Source organism: Pseudorca crassidens, chromosome 3 (assembly GCF_039906515.1).
Source record: "Pseudorca crassidens isolate mPseCra1 chromosome 3, mPseCra1.hap1, whole genome shotgun sequence".
Taxonomy (NCBI): Eukaryota; Metazoa; Chordata; class Mammalia; order Artiodactyla; family Delphinidae; genus Pseudorca; species Pseudorca crassidens.
The window spans coordinates 138065244-138087318 of NC_090298.1; the positions used below are offsets into that span (position 1 = coordinate 138065244).

Sequence of the window (22075 nt, forward strand, 5' to 3'; positions counted from 1 at the left end):
CCCTAAGGTTTAATTAGCAATAAGGATGTGGAAAACTGCTCCCTCCTTAAAACAAACAACAAAGACCAAAACTCTAACAAATAAAAGACAAGTGTTGTTAACTCTAGGGACAAAAAGTTGAAAGGAAAAGAAATATAATCATGGTGTAAATATAGGCTTAGCTGTGAAAAGCGTTTATAGGGTCATGATGACGTAAAACACACTATGGACACTGATCCAAACCAATTACATTGTAACTATACTGGGAGGACAGGGGGACAGGAAAGGTGGCAGGTGAGGGGCACGATTGGTGAAAAAGAGCTAAGTCAGTACCTTATGTCCCAAACTGAAGAAAGATCAACAAATAGAGATCTCATCATATTATTTCAAGATATGGAGATAAACACCAAAATAACAGCTAAAAGAACTGAAAGAATTTGTTCTGGGGAGAGAGAAATAAGAGGGAGGAGGTGGGGGCTCTTTTTTAGTAAGTATTTGTAAAACTATTTGATCCTTGATAAAAATACAAAATTCAGCAAGTTGCAGAACAATATATGTACAAGATGATCCTGTTTTTGAAAAATATAAGTTAAAAAGGACGTTAGTATAGACAGATATGTTGGTATTAGCATCAGTAAGAAAATGTGTCAGTGTAAAGTTAGGAAGGAAACACATCCAACTGCCATCACTGGCCTCCTCCAGGTGACAGTGGTGGGCTGGGGACTTCCATTCAATTTTTTGAATTATACAAGGTAAAAATTGGTGGGATTACAGGTGTTTTATTTTTCAAGTAATTAAATTTTATGTTTAGAACGAAACCATCTTAGTAAGCAAAACCGAATGTGTGTATTTATGCCTATCGTATAGTATACAGAAAAAAGGACAGGAAAAGTTCACAGAAAACCGTTAACAGGCTTAAAGGGATAACTGCGGTTCATCACCTCTTGGGACCTGGAGGGGTGGTGGGTGTGCAAACAGGTGCCTTCTCTACCTTTCCCACAATGACCACGTGGTACTTTCACAGCAGACACAAAGTCTGGCAGACCCACAAATGTGTGAACAGGAGGGCATAAGACAAGGGGAGGGAGACCCAGTGGGGAGGTAAATGGGATGGAGAGGTGGTTGGCAGAATCATGCTGGGCAAACCAAAACTTTCTTGGACCTTCTGGTCCACAGGTATGGGCCTAAACCGCAGGGACGGAACATCACCTAACACAGGCACGTGCATGCTGCAGCTCTTACAAGACCCCCTAAAATGGGAGGATATTGCTGCCCCATGTATATCTGGGCCCAAGAGGGGAGATACAAGCAAGACAAACTGTTTCCTTTTACAAAATTAATAAGGCCTAACATAATGAAGCCTAATAATCTGGGAACTTATTCTCAGTTAAGACTTTAATACAAAATGTATTTAAGAGAAATTAGGAGTGCCTTAATTTATATAAAGGTCTGTAAATATTTTTGAAGAGAAATAGAATGTTATGCTGGGAAATCTTTATTTTTAATTAAAAAGACCAATGTTACTATTTTTAAAGCAAGTTTGACAACAGTATTTATATAATTTAAACTGAACACTTGGCGGCAGCAAAGGCTGTATTTTAAATGACTGAAGACTGGTCAGGACTCTTTGTGCCAGGCGCCCAACAGGCACTGGGAGGGCCAGGACTGGCCTCAGGCTACAGACCTCACTCAGGCCTCAGGCCTCATGCTCACAAGGGGCAAGAGTTTGGCCCTCTCTGGATTGGTGGGCTCTGCTACTGTGTTAGGTCTCTGATCAGTGGCTGTGATGGAAACAGTCTTTCCTGGCACCCAACAGATCCAAAAGAATTACTACTACTACACCATCAAAAATCTCTCTATTCTTTTTTGTATGAAAAGGCTTCATTGTTTTTGTCTCACTATCTTCTTCCCCCCACAGATTTCAGTTCAGAGAAAATACAACTTCTTGCTGTTGAAACATAATATTGAAAGACAGTCTGTCAACAAAATTAGTATAGTAATAATTTAAGGAATGCTAAGAATGTTTTCAATAAAACTATCTCTGCCTCTAGTCTCACTCAACATTATAGTTGCTAAAAAAACAAACAAACAAAAAACCAAACAAAAAAACACAACTCTATCATAATCTGCCCACACAGCAGTACAAGTGAAGAAAATAACAAAAACTCATAAAACCAGCTTAGAGAATATCTCTCTGGTTTTTAAATATGTACCCCCTGACAGGCAACACCATCATTCAAATTCCAGCCTTGGCCTATTCAAAAGATCTGCCTGGAACCTTTCCGAAAGCTCCCACCAGTATGGCTGGGATGCTGGAGTGGTAGAATTTTACGATGTAAGCAATGAACACTTGGGCCATAATTCACATAAGACTTCTCAAGCAACTGTATCATATACTACTTGGCCTCTAACTTTCCCCCACCCCAAATCCAAATTCCTTGCTCACTAAAAATAGGATTTCAAATATGGAAAAACTATTAACACCAGGTAAATCTGGGTAAAGAGTAAAGTTCTTTGTCCTATTCTTGCAATTTTTCTCTAAGTTTTAAGTTACTTTCAAATAAAAACTTAAAAAAAAAAGAAGTATTTTTCTGCAGTACTAGTCTGAACAGCTGGCTCATGCCTGCATCCAGGGTGGCTCACATGGGCCCAGGCAAACCAGGCATTCCACAAATGTCTTCTAATCTCAACTATATTTGGAAGAGTAACATGATCCCATAGTTTATTTGGATTTTCGACATTGACAAATTTTTTAAAAATATTATGTTCTTTTGTAACTGGAGATTATGACAACGAAATGATTGTGATTAAAAAACAAAACTAAACAATATGGTATCACTACTTACTCTATGAATTATACCAGCTGAATGTAGATGTTTAATACCACAGAGCATCTGGTAAAGAAGGTAGGACATTCTTTCATGGTCCAACTCCATATGAATAACCTGACATAAGTTAGCATCCATTAATTCCATAACCAAATACCTGGGGAAATAAATGATCAGCTATGTACACATGAAAATTATCCAAAATTCCTTTATGGTTATTAAACTAGAATTTTTATGAAATAGTAATAACTTACCACCTAGTCACTGCACTGGCTAAAGTAAAAAGATAACTTGTTTTCCCTAAACATTTATAAGGTATCTTGAAAAGAAGCAAATGTATGATGAAAGTTTGTAAAAGTTTTCAAAAAATGAAAACAACTAACAACAAAATGCCTTTCAAGTTAAATACAAAACAATTTTTATATCATAGTAAATAGAATCTCAAACATTCAAATTCTCCTATATTTAAACATTTTTGCTATTGGATCATTCTTACCAATATAGAAACCATGCTGTTATTGCTCTCATCTTAAGAAAACTTTGACCTTACTTCCCCCACCAGCTACCATCCTATATTTTTGCTCCCTATGCAAGCAAAACTCCCCAAAGAGGTGTCTATACTTATCATCTCCAATTTTTTCTCCCATTTTTCCTTAATCCCACTTTAATCAGGCTTTTGCCCCCACCACTTTGCTGAAACTGTCCTCAAGGCTCCATGTCGGCCTTCCGTGTTGCTAAATCCAGTGGCCAGTCCTACAATCCTGGCTGACTGTGCCCTTTTCCTATCCCCAGCTTCTTACTGTTGAAGTGCCAGCACTCGGTCCTTGGTCTTCTTTTCTCTAACTGTACTTACAATCTTGGTGATCTCTGGTCTCTGGTCTCAAGACTTTAAATACCATCTATAGACTGACAACTACCAAATTAATACCTTCAACCCAGACCCCCTTGCTGAACTCCAGGCTCATTTATCTAACTGCCTATTTCACAGTTCCACTTGGGTGTCCAACAGACATCTTGAACTAAAACTGAGTTCCTTCTACCCTGCCTCGCAATCTGTTCTGACTGTAGCCTTCCACATCTCAGTTGAGAGCACTTTTATCCTTCTGGTGCTCAGGCCAAAACTCCAAGTGTTGCTCTCAGCTCCTCTTTCTCTCATACCACACATCCTCTCTAGGAGCAAACACTGGGGTTCTACCTTCAAAACAGTGTCAGCATCCTATCTCTTGCCTTTACCATCACTATCACCCCTCTGGTCTAAATGCAGCCATCATAATCTCATCTGAATTGCTGCAATAGCCTCCTGACTGGTCTTCTGTGTCCTACTTCTAACAGTGGGTTCTCGACCCAGAAACCAAAGTTATTCTTTTAAAACATAAGTCAGATAAGCTTACTCTTCCTGCTGAAAGTCTTACTGACTTGTAAAGGAAAATCCTTACAGTGGCCTAGAGGCCCAGCAGTGTCTGGCCCTGTCACTTCTTTGAACCCACCTCTTCAACTTTCCTCTGCTTCTTCTGATCCAGCCACACTGGCTCTTGCTGTTCTTATAACACACCAGGCACACTCCCTCTTCTGCTCCTTTACACTGCCTGTTCCTTCTATCTTGATACTACCTTCCCCCAAATATCTGTAGGACTAACCTCCTCACTTCCTTGAAGGCTTTCTTCACATGTCACCAATCCAGTGAGGTCCTTCCCTAACTACTCTACTTAAAGTTGCAACCTGACTCCTAACGCCCAGCACTTCTGAACCCCCTTACCCAGCTCCATTTCTTCTACAACATTTGCCACACATCCTAATGAATGACATCATTTCCTTATTTGTTATGTTGACTGTCTATCTTCCCTGGCTTTCCTGCAAGCTCTAGGAAGAAATATGACCACCTGCGATTCTTAAAAAATGAAAGGGATTTTTGCTGTTTTGGTCACTAAAGTATGCCAAGTTCAAGAGACTGTCTAGCACACAGTTGGCAATCAAATATTTGTTTGGTTTTTTTTTTGGCCTCACCGTGTGGCTTGCGGGCTGAAAGCATGGCGTCCTAACCACCACACTGCCAGGGAATTCCTGGCAATCAAATATTTGTTGAATGAATGAATGAATACATGAATAAATTTAGGATAAAGTTGTGTATTATATCTCAATAATAAATTAATATCTCATTTCATCATTACTAAGATAATTCTATTTCACATTTTGGAAGTTTAATGACTTACCCATTTCAAATAATAATTATAAACACCTAAACCCTACAATCTTGGGGACTAGAGAAAAACATGTTATATTTTATATTTCAGTAAAGGAAATCAGCAGCATTAATGGCACTGTCTGCTCTGAAGAATTATTTTCAGTCATCCTTTATCTGTTGTAGAAATGATAACCATCTAGGCACAAATAGTTGAATACTATTATTCATTTTCCTTAATATTTCTCTTCCACAGAGAAAAGTGGCTAGGATATCATTTAAAAATGTGTTCTCACCTATATTTCCTAAGTAAAAAAAGGAGTTACTTTCTTTTCTAAATTTTCACTCTTTGATGAGCAGTGTATTACTGAATAAAAATTATACTTACACATCTTGAAATTCTTCTAGAGTTTTCTGTGGTGTAAACACATTTAACAAACTAATTATCTGAAAAGAGAAAATTATATCTCAGCATGTCAAATGACTCTACTTGATTATAAAAATTAAGTTTAACATTAAAGTGTGTTAAAACTAGAAAAAAAATCACAGCAGAGCTTTGTATTTATTATTATTGTTATTGCTTTTACCAAAACATTCTATTACACAGCATTTGAAAAAAGCTAAATGATTAGGATTCTCAACTTGGAAATAATATGCACTTTTAATCAAATCACTTTTATGTGTCCCCAGTAACTTACTACTATAGAATTTTAACACATAATGTCTTTCTAGCTCTGAACATAAAAAAGTAGCAATTACAAGTAGAAAAACACTAAATAAAGCAATATGTTAACTCTGAAAACTTAAATACAATATCCAAATTTCTAAAAAGTTTTGAAATGTAAAGGCTAAGCTTATATTTTTGGTATGATAAAGATGAAATGCCTCATAGCATTACCTATTAACATTACCTTTATGTAAGGAGGATTCAAGAACGGACCCCACCACAGGCCTTGGTCCTGGCACCCCAATGGTTAAACAATGAATTCTGCTGCTTGAGCATCAAACACACGTCCTCAATCATTTCAAATGACTGAGGGAAAGATGAATTATTCAGTATATAGGATTGGAGTGGCTGGCTAGCCAAGGGGGAAAAAACTAGATTCATACTTCAATCTTTACACCAAGATAAACTCAAAATGGAACAAAAATTTAAATCTAAAACATGAAACCATGAAACATTAAAATATGAATAAACATTTATACAATTCTGGTGTAGAAAAGCCTTTTCTAAGCATGACAGGAAACCTAGGAGATTTGATTATGTTAAACACAACAACAAAAATCAGTATGACAAAAACAACCTAAATTAGGTCAGATGGAAAAGTGAGGGTTGACAGCTTTAATATACAAAGATCTTCTATAAATGCATAAGAAAGAAACCAACAGTCCTAGAGAAAAATGGACAAAGGCCATGAAAAACAAACTCTCAAGAAATAAAAATAAATGGCTAATAGAGATATGGAAAGAAAATCAACCTCACAAATAAAAATAAGGTATCATTTGTCATCTATCAGTTTGGTAAGGTAAAACAAACAGTATGTAGCTCTGGGGTATTTTGAAATAAAAGACATACTCAGATACTCAATAAAAGTGTAAAATTGACAGTCTTCCTTGAGGTTAATTCCTCAAGGAATTAACCTTCCTTGAGGTTAATGTCAGTATATATTATTAAAACCAAAAGTGTGCATAGTCTTTGACCCAGCTATCTTGGCCAAGGAATTCACCTGGACAAGTGTGCAAAGATGCAATGTATAAGGATGTTCACTGCAGCACTGCTTATAATAGCAAAAAACTGGAAACAATCTAAATATCTGATAATAGGTGATTGGTTAAATGAATAACTGTGCATCTGTACTATGTAGCCATTTAAAAAATGGTTTATATCTATGTTCATTAATGTATATGAGATCTAGCAACATTCCACTAGGGAAAAAGCAGGATGTGTAATAACATAACTGAGCTTATTTATGTATGTGTGTATATATATGCATAAGAATGCTCACCAAAATGTTAATGATAGTGGGTGGTGGGATTCAAGGATTTTTCTTTCTTGTTTATACTGTTTGAATTAAAAATAATAATAAACATTTTTTTTGTAACCTGAAAAAAAAACTTCTTTACTTTTTGTTTTAAACCTGTAAAATAAAGCATGCATTGGAGAATTTAAAAACAAACTCAAACCACAGACTCAAAAGATTGAACCTATCTTAGTTTTGTGTTTAATGTCCCTACACCAGAAAAATCCAGCATAAATGTTACAACAAAAGGAGCCATATAGAGTTGAGTGTACTTTTGAATACTTATCCCCCCCACCCCGTAACAAAAAGAGGTCACATGGGAGGGGATCTCCAAAGCCCCTGCCAGACTTAACATTTTATAATTTTATAACATGGCAAGGTTATCAAAATCATGTTCAAAATAATGCTCAGGCATCAGTAGTAGAATATAAAATGGGCCTGAGTACCTCATTTTCTAGAGATATACTGTTTTTCCTTAAAATTTACAATGCTTTGATTTCTGTAGAGATGCCAAGTACAACTATCTTGAATATAACATCATCTAATAACATTTATTTAAATAAATGTGAATATGTAAAAGCTACTTATAGAACAACGTTTTTCTAAAAAGTATTTGGATATTTCTCAATTTGCCAGGTCAATACTGTTGCCATTTTATACACAGGGAAACAGTGAAAACCAAATGGTTACAAGGTTAATTGACATTCCCATCTGTGTTGAGTGACCTAAATTCCTATGGACAATGATGCCTCTTGCTGACTTCAATATCTCCAATGTTGATTGAAAATTCTGTCAATAAAATATAACCATTTAAATAGTATTTTTATCACTAGTTTACCCTAGGTCTAAACTCATTGTATCTCCAAAGACCCAGATGATTATGGCAGCATTGACAACATTAAAGTATTAGAGGAAATATAGACATAACTTACATTTTTATGATTGACACATTTTAAGAGGACAAGTTCACGATAAGCTCTCTTTGCATGAGTCTGATTCTGAAAAGGACGGCTTAGTTTCTTGACTGCAACATTTATCCCAAGAACTGTATCAAAAGCAGCACTATAATTAAGAAATATAATAGGCAACCCATTAGGATGATTTTGGAATATACAGCAATGCAGAATGTACATTCAATGTATTATCTTTTTAAATGAATAACAAATAAGGAAAAATCTGCTTGCTTCCACTCTGGTACTTCTGCACATTAAGAGCAAGGTGAGTTGGCTAAGCGTGCAGGACGAACGGACTCCTCTGCAGAGGCGTCACCATGGCAGCTGAAGCTAGGATGGGATTCAGCAATCTTTGCACATGGACGTCTCATTATATTAGTTGAGATTATTATGTTCAGAACCAAGTAATTTAATACAGAGCATGTAAGACTGCCCAGAAAACAAAATCTTCAGTTTAAATATGCCAATAAGTTGAAAAAAAGTCACTGGTATCACAGAATGAAATATAAGTATATTTTGGAGTATCACAGTGGAGAAAATGGTTTGAACTCATGAGACGGATATAATAAATCTAGATTTTGATTGATTGTGTTTTTCCCAGATGTAAGAATCTAAAAGGAAAACAGAAGCCAAAATCTCAGTTCATGGTAAATCCCCAAGATACAAAATCCCTAACATAAGCAATTGCTATACATAAAATTCTGCTAGAAATACCTCCTCATACTACTATGGTTAAGAAATAAAATCTTCTAGGATCTTTGTTTCCAGAATCTCAAGTTCCCAGCTGAAATTTATGATTAATTTTCCTCCAGAAAATAGACAGGAAAAATTGAGTACCTTCTGTACTAGTTTCAAGCTAGCACTAACAGTATGATTGCTGTCACTGTTACCTTTTGGCTCCTCATCAGGGGTTAAAAGCTGCTAAAGACCATCAGAGAACCTAAGCACCATTTAAAATACTGTTTCTATTTATTTATTCTATTCAGTTTATAACACTGTTTACACTTATTCACTTCTATTAATTTTTTTTTGCCAAAAAACCCAAACTTAATTCAATTTTAACTTTTAAAAATTAAAGGCTGTCTGCTGTAGCATTTGGTTAAGAATTATTAGAAGCTTCCTGTTACTTTGGAATTACTTTTTCTTTAATTCACATTATGTGTTCATGTATACACAGATGTAAAATCACATGCCCAGGGACTTCCCTGGTGGTCCAGTGGTAAAGAATCCGCCTTCCAATTCAGGGGACTTGGGTTCAATCCCTGGTTGGGGAACTAAGATCCCACATGCTGTGGGGCAACTAAGCCCGTGTGCCACAACTACTGAGCTCACATGCCGCGAACTGCAGAGTCCATGTGCTCTGGAGCCTATGGGCCACAAGTAGAGAGAAGCCCGCATGCCACAAGGAAAGATCCCACACGCCTCAATGAAGACCCTGCGTGCCACAACTAGGGCCTGACGCAGCCAAAAAAAATAATAAAGAAAATTAATTAATTAATTAAAATCACATGCCCATATGCAAATGTAATATTCATATGGATTATAAAATGTCAAAAATAAATCTATTTGTGAAACAAATCATTAATTAATACATGCACATGTGATTTGTACATATATATATATATATATATATATATATATATATATATATCTCAGTCTTGAGAATTTAAAAACAGACACACCTTTTTTGGTCTCAAAAGTTTTTGTCCAATGAGCCAAATGGACCAATTCTGAATATCTGAGCAGACTCATGCTTCCCCATTCCTAGTTCCAACTCCAGGAGGAGCTACCTTCAGTTATTCCTGGCTTTACTTCTTTTAGTAATATCTCAACTCCAAAGAATATACTTTTATCACTATTTCCTCATTTATCAACTTCAGAAATTAGCTATTTACTCCCCATTACGAACACTGAGGATTTAGTCACTTCATTGAAACCCCCAACTCCTCCTAGTTTTTTGTTCTCATGTTATTGTTATTATTATTATTATTTGTTGTTGTTGTTGGTACGCGGGCCTATCACTGTTGTGGCCTCTCCCGTTGCGGAGCACAGGCTCCGGACGCGCACGCTCAGCGGCCATGGCTCACGGGCCCAGCCGCTCCGCGGCGTGTGGGATCTTCCCGAACCGGGGCACGAACCCGTGTCCCCTGCATTGGCAGGCGGACTCTCAACCACTGCGCCACTAGGGAAGACCTCTCATGTTATTTTTAACTTTTCCCTTGGTCACCCTTGTAACTTTAAATAACATGCCTAAACTTGCTGCATCAACTTTCAAAGGAACCTCTTGCTCCCCACTATGTAAAATGAGAATATTACACTTCATCTCCTTTTTCCTCCAGCTCTCTAATCTCTTTTCCTCCAATTTCTGTCTTAAATGGTCAAGTTTAATAACACATCTTTCAATCCCTATAATTAAATCTTCTGTGTTTCTTCCTTAGGATGTGTCTAAAAGTTGAAAATCGACTTACAGAGTGTATGTTTGTATGTGCACACATGTAAACATTACTAATTTCAGAGCGAGGATTACATTTCATTTCTAAAGATCACATGACCCTTGCCACTCATAAGAGAATGTGATTGTTTCCAGCATTAAGGTTAAATGGATTCTCTTCTAACATTCCGTAAGTTCTCAAATATCATGCTGCTTTAAATTTGTTTTATTCTTAGATCGTGACTTTTTCTAACTTTTCTACCACAAGTTTCTAATAAACTTTTTTTTTCTTATTAAGAGAAGACAAATATACCTCTTTAGAGCTGTCACTAGTACTTCTTACCTCCTTACTCACATTATCTATTGTTTGGAATCTATTCCATTTTTCAGAAAGACATTTTTCTTGGGGTTTCAAGGCCTGATGTGTACCTATCGCCCTGGGATTTCTCTTCTCTGGCTTCCACTGTTTCTGGTGTTACACGTTCTTGTATTCTTTCTTGTTGGAGTACACTCTCAAGGAATTTCCTCAGAAAAAAAGGGCATGGAAGATAAATTATCTTACTCTTCCTTTATCCTTGATTGATAGTTTGTCTTCTAAGCTCGAAATCAATTTTCTCTCAGAGCTCCAATGATTTCCAAAGTTGAGTGCTGTTGGTGAGAAGGCGTATGCCTGTCTGGTATTCATTCTTTTGCTTCCTTTTTTGTTCCTCGTCTTAATGATTTATTACAAAGAACCATGTTTTGTCAACAACCCCAAAGCGCTCCCCCCCACTAATCACTATCCTTCCTGCCCCCCAAAGACAATAACTACTTCTGACTTTATTTTTATACTATAATTAAATATATTTATTTGGCTGTGCTGGGTCTTAGCTGCTGCACGCAGGATCTTCAATCTTCATTGCGGCATGCAGGATCTTTTAGTTGTGGCATATGGGATCTAGCTCCCTGACCAGGAATGGAACCTGGGCCCCCTCCATTGGGAGCATGGAGTCTTAGCCACTGGACTACCAGGGAAGTCCCCTACTTCTGACTTTTATCATAATCACTTCCTTGCTTTTACCAGCTAAACATGTATCTTCAAGCCCCTGTATCATTTATTTTTGCCTGGTTTTTGAAACTGTCTATGTCTGACTTCTTTCACTCAACGTTATATTTGTGAGGTACATCCGTTGTTGTGTGAAGCTATAACTCATTCTGTGTCATCGCTATAATACTCCTTTGTTATGATTATATGACATAATGTTGATAGATACATTGGTTGTTTTCAGTTTACAAGCAAAAAACATGGTCATAAACATTCTTGTACATGGTTCTGGGCATGCATTTCTGATGAGTAGATAGCTAAAAGTGGTATTACATATAGTTTATTTTAGTAGATAATGCCAAACTGTTTTCTGAAGTGGTTTGTTCTATCAATTTCTAGGCATTTGATTTTTTTGTCGTATATTGACCCTGTGTCCTGCAAGAGGGCCAAGTTTAACAAAAGGGAGATCACAAGGGAAGGGGTGGGGGGGCACTAATCCAATCATGAGAACCCTTTAGAAGCAGAGTTTGTTTTGGCTGGTGGGAAGAGGGGAAAGTCAGAGAGATCTGAATCCTGAGAAGGACTACACATGTTGTTGCCTTTAAGATGGAAGGGGGGTCACGTGAGAAGGAATGTGGGAGCCTCTAGGAGCAGAGTGGCCCCTGGCTGATAGAGAGCAAGGGAATGGAATGGAGACCTCTGACCTACAGCTGCAAGGAACTGGGTTCTGCAAAGAATCTGAACGCACTTGAAAGCAAATTCTTCCCCAGAGCCTCCAGATAAGAGCCCAGTCCAGTGACACCTTGATTTCAGCCTTGTGAAATGCCAAGCAGAGAACCCAGGGAAGCCCACCCAGATTTCTGGCCTACAGAACTATGAAATTATAAATGGTTGTTGTTCTGCTTTAAACCACTAAGTTTATGGTAATTTGTTACGCGGCAATAGAAAACAAATACATCCTCTCTTCCATATTTTTCTACCCTTTTGTCTCCCCAGGCTTCATTCTGGATACTTTTTTCCTCACCTATCTTTCAGATCACAATTCCCTCTTCAGTTATATCTAATATGCTTTTAAACCCACCCATTAACTTCATAATTCAATTACTATGTCTTATAGTTCTATAATTTCTATTTAGTTGTTTTAAGTTTTCATTTTCCACCAAAACTTTTTCATACTGTCTTTTATCATCCGGAACATAACATCATAACTCTTTGGAAGTCTGGATCCAATAATGCCAATAACCCCTGTGGATCTGTTTCTTTTCTCTGTTGTTTGTGCTGGATTTTGTGAATGTTGTCCAATCTCCTTGTGTGACTAGTTATTTCTGATTACGTCTTGCACCTTGAACTTGCAAAACTGTTTGCTATCTAGAAATAATTTGATATCCAGTATGATCTATCTTCCTCCAGGTAGAATTTACATTTATTTCTGCTGGGTACCTGGGGGCACTAGCAATTTGGGCTCACCTCACTTTGGGTTCAGCAAATGAGATGATGTGAAGTTAAGTGGCAGTTCCTGCAAGGGCCAGTTTCTTTTTGGTTCATCCTTACTTCTAGGATGCAGCCCTTTATCAGACCCAGTTAAAGCAAAGGAAGTTCACTAAGCCCCTTTAGAGGGCCCTGGACGCCAAACCCTGTCTCCTATAGCCCCACAAGGCAGTCCAAAGGACTCTAAGTCTCTCAGCTGCCCACTCCAGAATTTTCAAATGCCCTCAAGGGAAAGAACACCCCAAATCCTGGGCTCCTCTTACTAGGCTTCTCCTTCTCCAGATACTGGCCTAATAATTCTTCATTTACTTACTCGCTCTCTAGGGGCAAATGCTGAGCATGGGGGTAGGGGTGGGAATGTTGGGAGCCAACTAGCAAAACTGTTTCATAGACACACTTTTAATTAACATCCCTACTTCTAGCCACCCGTTTCACCTTCGTTTTTTGTATCTGGCATCTGTATACTCACAACCTCTTTGGAGTTCTACTATCGATAGGTTCTCTTCTTTGTGGCAAATGTCTTACCTACTTATTCTCACTTCCTCTGCAGAAACTTGTTAAATGCTCTCATATCCACTGATTACTGCTCTCCTGTCTCTTTGTTTAGGTGTCTGATCTTAAATTAGAAGTTCCAAACTATACATTTTAGAGGTGTAACTATAAAGACACAATGATTTGCCCAAGGTCACTAAGAACTACTGCTATGAGGATCTGAGCTGGACTTAGAACTCAGTTCTCCTGAATCATAGCCTTCCTATGCCTTATAGCATATATCTTCTTTATCACAAAAATTTTGTTGTGGACATTATGTTTATTTATATATACTAACAGAAAACAAAACAGTATAAGAACAGGCCAACATTCATGCTTGTACAGAACTAGAGGAAGCAAAAAGGGATAAGAGCTATACCAACCATTTCATGTTAAGGTTGTAACTGTCACTTCTAAGCATTGTCAGATCTAATATTACACTTTTTTTTTAAACACTTCATAAAAGATGCTCAACATTGTTGATTATTAGAGAAATGCAAATCAAAGCTACAATGAGGTACCACCTCATAGCAGTCAGAATGGCCACCATTAAAAAGTCTACAAGGGACTTCCCTGGTGGCACAGTGGTTAGGAATCTGCCTGCCAATGCAGGGGACACGAGTTCGAGCCCTGGTCTGGGAAGATCCCACATGCCGCGGAGCAACTAAGCCCGTGCGCCACAACTACTAAGCCTGCGCTCTAGAGCCCGCAAACCCCAACTACTGAGCCCACCCGCCTACAGCCCATGCTCCACAACAGCAGAAGCCACCACAATGAGAAGCCCACACACCACAATGAAGAGCAGCCCCTGCTCGCTGCAACTAGAGAAAGCCCGCACGCAGCAATGAAGACCCAATGCAGCCATAAATAAATAAATAAATTTATATATATATAAAAAGTCTACAAATAACAAATGCTGGAGAGGGTGTGGAGAAAGGGAACCCTCCTACACTGTTGGTGGGAATGTAAGCTGGTACAGCCACTATGGAGAACAGTATGGAGGTTCCTCAAAAAACTAAAAATAGAGCTACCATATGATCCAGCAATCCCACTCCTGGGTATATATAAAGACAAAACTATAATTCAAAAAGATACATGCACCCCTATATTCATAGCAGCACTATTCACAATAGCCAATACATGGAAACAAAGTAAATGTCCATCTACAGATGAAAGGATAAAGAAGATGTGGGACATATATACAATGGAATACTACTCAGCCATAAAAAAGAACGAAATAATGTCATTTGCAGCAACGAGATTATCATACTAAGTGAAGTAAGTCAAAAAGAGAAAGACAAATACCATATGATATCACTTATATGTGGAATCTAAAATATGACACAAATGAACCTTTATGAAACAGAAACAGACTCACAGACATAGAGAACAGACTTGCGGTTGCCAAGGGGGAGAGAGGTGGGAGAGGGATGGATTGGGAATTTGGGGTTAGCAGATGCAAACTATTATATGTTAGAATGGATAAATGACAAGATCCTACTGTATAGCACAGGGAACTATATTCAATATTCTACGATAAACCATAATGGAAAAGAATATTTTAAAAAAAGAATGCATATATACATATAACTGAACCATTTTGCTGTACAGCAAAAATTAACAACATTGTAAATCAACTATATTTCAATTAAAAATTTTTTTAATAAAAGCAGAAAAAAAAAGTTAAGCACTTCGTAGAACTGTTTCATAAAACAAATAGTCCTTACTACTTTGGTTAAACAGCTTGACATTTTAGAAGGAGAGAGAAAAAGTGAATATATATATATATGAAAGAAATGTACACATATTTTCCCCGTAGAGCTTTAAAACCTTGAATTACTTAATTCTACTAATAACTTAATTTTATAAATACTTCAAATGATAAACATTTTAAAACTTACTTCCTAATTATTTTACTAACAGTTTTAATGAACAAAAACATAGAAACAAATAAATCAGATAACTGTAAAAACAATTCAAAATTAGGAGTCAGAATATTTTATTTGGACCCCAGCTCCTCCTTTTAATCCTGTATCAATACCTGCACTTTGGTTTACCTGCACACCTGTCCCTATATCTTTATCAAGCTCTAGTTTAAATAGATGATTAACAAGTTTTGTAAACCATTCATTATTGCTACTATGATATTTTACTTCTCAAAAATGTAAAAACACATGTATATTAGTTTCCTATTGTTGCTATAACAAATTAGCACAGATTTACTGATTTAAGACACAAATTTATTATCTTACAGTTCTGGAGTGTGTGTGTGTGTGTGCACACATGTGCACGTGTGCATCAATCAAACCAATCACATACTCCTTGGTTCGATCAGAGAGAAGGCTCTATTCCAAGCATGAGGTGAGATTATCTGAAGTTCCACAGGTAAGTCTCAAAAGATCAGGGATAGTGTCAGGACAGGGACAGAAGAGCAGGGTTTCAGAGGAGACTCCAACCAGGAGATGCAGTGGGGACAAAAGTGATGGGCGTGGGAAAGAACCTGTCATATTTGCAGAGAAGGGACCATTGGAGATAAGAAGTTATCTAAAAGTTAGGGCTTGATGGTGGGTATACTCAAGCCCTTCCATCACTGATGAGGAAGAAAGGAGTCTAACTGGCACCATTCATAGTTTCTTGCTCTATCTACACAGCAGAACAAGGTAAAAGATCCTCTCCTTGAACCGTGTATAAAAAGAACACTTTTCTTTTAAGGACCTTAAAGCATAATGCCAATATCCAAGACTCTGTGCAAAACAGAGCCAGGAAAAAATCCTCTGAAGACATGTGGGGGAAGTATCACAGGAAACGTTTCTCTCTTGTCAGTCTGGGACTACCATTGCCTGCACCACCACTGCTGCAGTTCAATGGTACCACAAAGCCTCAAGCCTAGAAGGAAGGTGAGGAGTAGTCACCCACCTTCCCGGCTGAGAGGAAGCCAGCACAGGCTCTGGTAGAAAGTAGCAGTAAAGTAATAATGGAAACCAGGTCTCCAACCATCTAGGCCCAGCTCTCGTGACGGCACCTCCTCTAAAAGCCAAAAGAAAACATCCCAGAAGTCTAAGAATAATTTTCATAATTGCACAAACATTTCTAAAAGAAAGTATCAATAATCTGAATCAAGTTAACTAATCTCTTTTCCATGCATCAGTAAAGTTAACCCAACTAAAAGGTTTTGATCTGGTAATGAATAACTGGCTTGGGTTACAAAGTTAAGTGAATAATTACATCAAAGATCACAAAATAAACTCTAGCTGTGCAAAAGGCTCATTAAGAGCTATTTTAATCAGTTCAAAGACTTCTTTCTTGAGCAGAAAAGCGTGAAACCCAGTTTTTGATCCTTCCTTAAAATCAAAATTCAGGCTATGGAAGTGGGAATTTGCAAGACGTGCAATTTAGGATGGTGTTAAAATTTTAGCCTCTACATGTATGTGAGGTGAAAGTTGCTCATACAAATGTTAATAAAATTGTCATAAAATTATTTAAATGAAAATACTAAGAGTTAAGTGAAAGTACAGTTAAGACTATATCAATATGTAACGTAAGTTACAAGAAAATGACAACATATTTTAATGCATAATATAACATGAAAATATTACATATAATACTATAGTATCAGGGGTTAAATATCCATTAAAAATGACAAATATCCTTAAGTTAAGGCACCTTTCAGTTTACATTTTTTTTCAAAAAAAATTTTTTTAAGGGGGGATTCACATAAACATAAAATGAACCATTTTAAACTGAACAATTCAGTAGCATTTAGCACATTCACAGTGTTGTGCAATCACCACCTTTAAGTAACCCCAAAAGATTTTCATCACCCCAAAAGGAAACTCCATACCCATTATGAAGTTGCTCCCCATTCCTCTCTCCCCCTTGCCCTTGTTACCACCAATCTGCATCTTTCTCTATGGATTTACCTACTTTGGATATTTCACATAAATGGACTCATATAATAATACTACCTTTTATGTTTGGCTTCTTTCACTTAGCATGTTTCTGAGGATCATCTATGTTGTAGCATATATCAGTGCTTCATTTTTTTTATGAATAATATTCCATGTATGTATATAACACAGCTTGTGTATCCATTCATTTATTGATGGACATTTGGGCTGTTTCCACCTTTTGGCTATTGAGAATAGTGCTGCTATGAACATTTGTATACAAGTCTTTTTTGAACATCTGTTTTTAATTCTTTTGGGAATATATCTAGGGATATTTACTGGGTCATGTAATAATTCTATGTTTAACTTGTTGAGGAACCGTCAAACTGTTTTCCACAAGTGGCTGCACCATTTTACATTCTCGCTGGCAGTGTATGAGGGTTGTAATTTCTTCACATCCCTGCCAATCTTTGTTATTTTCCATTTTGTTGATTATGACCACCTAGTGGGTATGAAGTAGTACCTCACTGTGGTTTTGATTTGCATTTCCCAAATGGCTAACAATGAGCATCTTTTCATGTGTTTATTGGCCATAAATCTTCTTTGGGGAAATGTCTATTCAAGTCCTTTGCCTGTTTTTTTTTTTTTTTTTTTTTAATTGGGTTGTTTGATGAGAACCTACTGTATAGCACAGGGAACTCTACTCAGTGCTCTGTGGTGACCTAAATGAGAAGGAAATCCAAAAAGGAGGGGATATATGTATACGTATAGCTGATTCACTTTGTTATACAGCAGAAACTAACACAACATTGTAAAGCAACTATACTCCAATTAAAAAAAAAAAAGATGCTTTTACCTAAAAATAAATAAATTGGGTTGTTTGTCTGTTTGCTGTTGAGTTGTAGGAGTTCTTTATATTCTGAATATTAGACTCTTACCAGATACACGATTTGCAAATATTTTCCCATTTGTGGGTTGTTTTTTCACTCTCTTGACAGTGTTCTTTGATACACAAAAATTTTTAATTTTGATAAAGTCCAATTTCTTCTTTTGTTGCTCATGCTTTTGGTGTCATTTCTAAGAATTCAAAGTCATGACGCTTCCCCCTTTGTTTTCTTCTAAGAGTTTTATGGTTTTAACTCTTACATTTAGGTCATCGATCAATTTTGAGTTAACCTTTTACATGATGTGAAGTAGGAGTCCAACTTCATTCTTTTGTATGTGGGTATCCAGTTGTCCCAGCACCATTTGTTGAAGAGACTGTTCTTTCCCCACTGAATAATCTTGGCATCCTTTTTGAAAATCAACTGGCCACAGATGTATGGGTTTATTTCTGGACTCTTAGTCTTTAAAATTCTTTAAAAATTCAGAACTTTCCATCTTATAATTCTACCACTGCTTTTACCAGAGGAGGTTTAGCTTATAACTGTTTATTTGGGAACTTTCATTTCAAAACTAGAATTTTTTTAATGAAAAATATACACCCATAATGAGTAAATTCATTATTAAACATTTCTTTAAAAAACAAAGATAGGAAGTAGGATATGAAAACTGGAAATCAAAACTAATCTCTGAAAAACAGTATTTTTTAAAGTAGCATGTAATTTTATTGTCATTTACCATGCTGTAATGAAGTCATTAATTTTAACTGCAAAACCCTTGTAAAGCTCTCCATTATACAATTAATTATGAATTTCTAGTCAAGCTCTTAATGTGGTTATTACATTAAATGTCCTTGATATCAGTCTTGCTTAATTCCCTATGTCAAATTACCATCCAGTTCCAAATAAGAGATGGGTTATAAATCAAAAGAATATTTTACTGTCTAGAACTTTTTATTAACATCAAAGTATCCTAATATGAACCATCCATTCACTTTAAAACTTTCCTGGCACACTGGATTTAAGTACCAATATAGCATGTTATCAATTGGAAGTTAAGATCACCACTATTTTAGATGCAAGCCAGGCATTCCTTCCAAACAGCCCCTTCCCCCTCATTAGTTTTTCTGGGAATCTCTGAACTACCACCTCCTCTCAGCTTCCAGGGCCTCTAACTACCTAAGCCAAAGAAAACAACTAACTTCCCTGATCACATATCTCTACAACAGAGGATCAATTACTAACCACTGATGCAGATTCTCTAAACTCAACATCTCTAATAAAAATATAAACTCTCCTACCAGACCATCCAAGAGTTCTCTTTTATCTTGAATCCCCTTTACCTACAAGCTGTAATCATTGGGTGTTTAGCTTTACCACAGTTCCTTTTAGATGCAAAGACAATCTTGTTTTTACTAACCAAAAAAAGAAGAAAAGATTTGCCAAAAAACTAAGGGATAGAAAGCTTGGGAAGTGCTGATAACTGTAGTCTAGAAAACATGTGAAAAACTTTACCTTTAGCTGGCCAGTGATGTCGCGGCAGCTGACTGTCTTACCAAGCAAGAGACTAAGGTTCAGGGTCAGACCAACGGTTCTGACGTTCTGGGCTGGACACATAGTTGAAGTGAGACACCAAGGAAGAGACGGCCAGCCCAACCCCTCATACGGCATCCCTTCCTGGTTAATCCATGGGGTGATAATGACACTGACTGGCCTCATCCTGCCAATGAAGGGCAAGGCACTGCAATGACGGCGCCTAGAAATGAATAGGAGTGATTGGGAATAAAAGGGGGAGGGGGGAAAGGTGGCCAGGATGAAGAAATGAATAAAACTCCAAATTTCTGTTACAACTCACTGTCATACCTATTACTCTAATATCATAATGACAGGGGGAATGGAAAAGAAAAAAAAGAGAAAAGAAACAAAGAAAAAAGAAAAATTGCTACCTATTTAAATTTACGCAGCATTCTAAGAATTTGAGCTTGTATCCTACAATCTGACTATATGTAACTAAAGCAAGAGGTTGATTCAATTTAGCTTATAAACCTATAGCAAAGAAAAGGGTATTTTTATCATCAGTGTTTCTAAATTCTGACGACTTAGATCTATTAAGTTTTTATTACAACAAAAACTCAATCTACACTACTGAAACAGACCATACTTACCAGACAATTCCTTGGGCTCCAGAACCAATTGGTTTCAACTGCTGGTAACGTTTTAGGACAGTGAAAGTTGAATCTGCCACTTGTACACTGTAAAACTGACTATCACATTTACTGTCACTCATGATGTAGTGTCATATAATATTCCGAAGAGCTGGTACAGTCGTCAGATTCCTTGAAAGAGAAACAGAATGAACATGGATTCTTACTGAAATTATACATGCATAGCTCACTTAATAGTGTTTCAAATTCATTGGTATATAAGACAATGTGGCTGTAAGTTGGTAAACTGAGTTAGACCAAGTTCTGAACTTAAGCAACATGCAAAAAATGCAAAGACATTTTAATGGTACAAGATTATCATGAAAGGAAGGAATTCTGAGACCCTGCATGACCACATCTTAAGGGATTGGATTAGGAAATAACCACCTTTGGAGAAAAGAATTTGTACATTTTTATTAGCCATGACAAGACTACATCACTATGTGATTCCCATCAGCTTGCTTCCTGTGGGACCAGATTACACCGTGCTGTCTCAACCAGATATGGAGGCACTCTGGAGATGCTGCAAAATGAACGTCTACAATTCATTCATGCAGAAAAACAAATGGACCAGTCTTCTGCTGTGTCCACAAATTCAGGTTAAAGTGACGAACTAGAAAGCAAGTCCGATGCCAAAGTGATTGTAAAAGTGGTAAGTTAAAGAACAACGGGGTGTTGGAGGCCTGGTGACACCTGTGTGTGCCGTGGATGCTCGTGAGTGCGCTCCTACCTTGTGAGGTGGTCCCGGAGCCGGCCTACATTCCCTAAACCCTACATCACTAGTGGGCTTCAATACAGACAGCCATAGATGGAGAACTCTGTCATAAGCTACAGTCAATAACATGGACACTATGTTATCCACGAGGCATGAATATAAACTGGAAGCCCCAGAGCAGCCTTTCTGTGGTTTAGATAGTAGGCTGAGATTCCTACGCTGCAGGAGCCTGTATGATTTTATACAGAAAACAAAGCAAACAGAAATCGGCAGGCAGCTACCTTTACTCCGTTCCCTGGCTCTTGTCTGATAATGTTTATTCAAAAGTTAGCAAGCTATTTATATTGGTCATTTCTTAAAAATTAAAAAGCCAACAATAAAATCATTTAGGTAAATATTCTACACTGCTTACAAACACAGAATTTAAATTTTATTCTACAGCTTCCCCAAATTCCTGCTTGTTTGTTCTAACACCTAATATTTAATATCTACCCACTGAGTTTTTGGAGTGATTATATGTGTTTCAACACAATGATGTCTAGGACTTCCATTAAACATGGAAATTGATTAACAACAAGACTGAACAAAGAATTTAAATCAAATGAATAGTTTCTCCAACTGACTGTTGCTTCATGTTTTACCATTCTCAGGGCAGTGGCTGAGGCACAGCTGGTAGGCACAGCAGCCATTTTGACCAAGAGCCATTGCACACTGGCTGGGGATTGCGTCTGGGAGGCCAGCGTTGCACTAGATAAACTAACACACTGCTCACAACAACCGACAGAAATTATCAGCCCTGTGTTACACTGGAGTGACCCAAGGCTTAGTGAGCTGGCCAAGCCATGCTGCTGTGAGAAGGGGGCCCTAAGCTCTAGGAGGGGAGGCATAGGTCTGTCTTGTTCATGGTGGCACCCTGTACTCCCAGGACAGGAGGACAGGGAGGGCCTGGCCCCT

The 22075-nt window shown here is 37.3% G+C and overlaps 1 protein-coding gene across 3 annotated transcripts in view; it reads right to left on the bottom strand.

Moving 5' to 3' along the window:
* MAPK9 (mitogen-activated protein kinase 9) overlaps positions 1 to 22075 on the bottom strand; it is a 62961-nt gene that overhangs the window by 23961 nt on the left and 16925 nt on the right. For all 3 annotated transcript variants that reach the window (XM_067732616.1, XM_067732618.1, XM_067732617.1), the window contains exons 2-5: positions 20368 to 20538; positions 7940 to 8069; positions 5375 to 5433; positions 2826 to 2964 (exon numbers count right to left, since the gene is read on the bottom strand). In XM_067732616.1, coding sequence (XP_067588717.1) covers positions 2826 to 2964; positions 5375 to 5433; positions 7940 to 8069; positions 20368 to 20489 — 450 coding nt within the window. In that variant the 5' untranslated portion in view covers positions 20490 to 20538. The remainder of the gene's footprint in view (positions 1 to 2825; positions 2965 to 5374; positions 5434 to 7939; positions 8070 to 20367; positions 20539 to 22075) is intronic.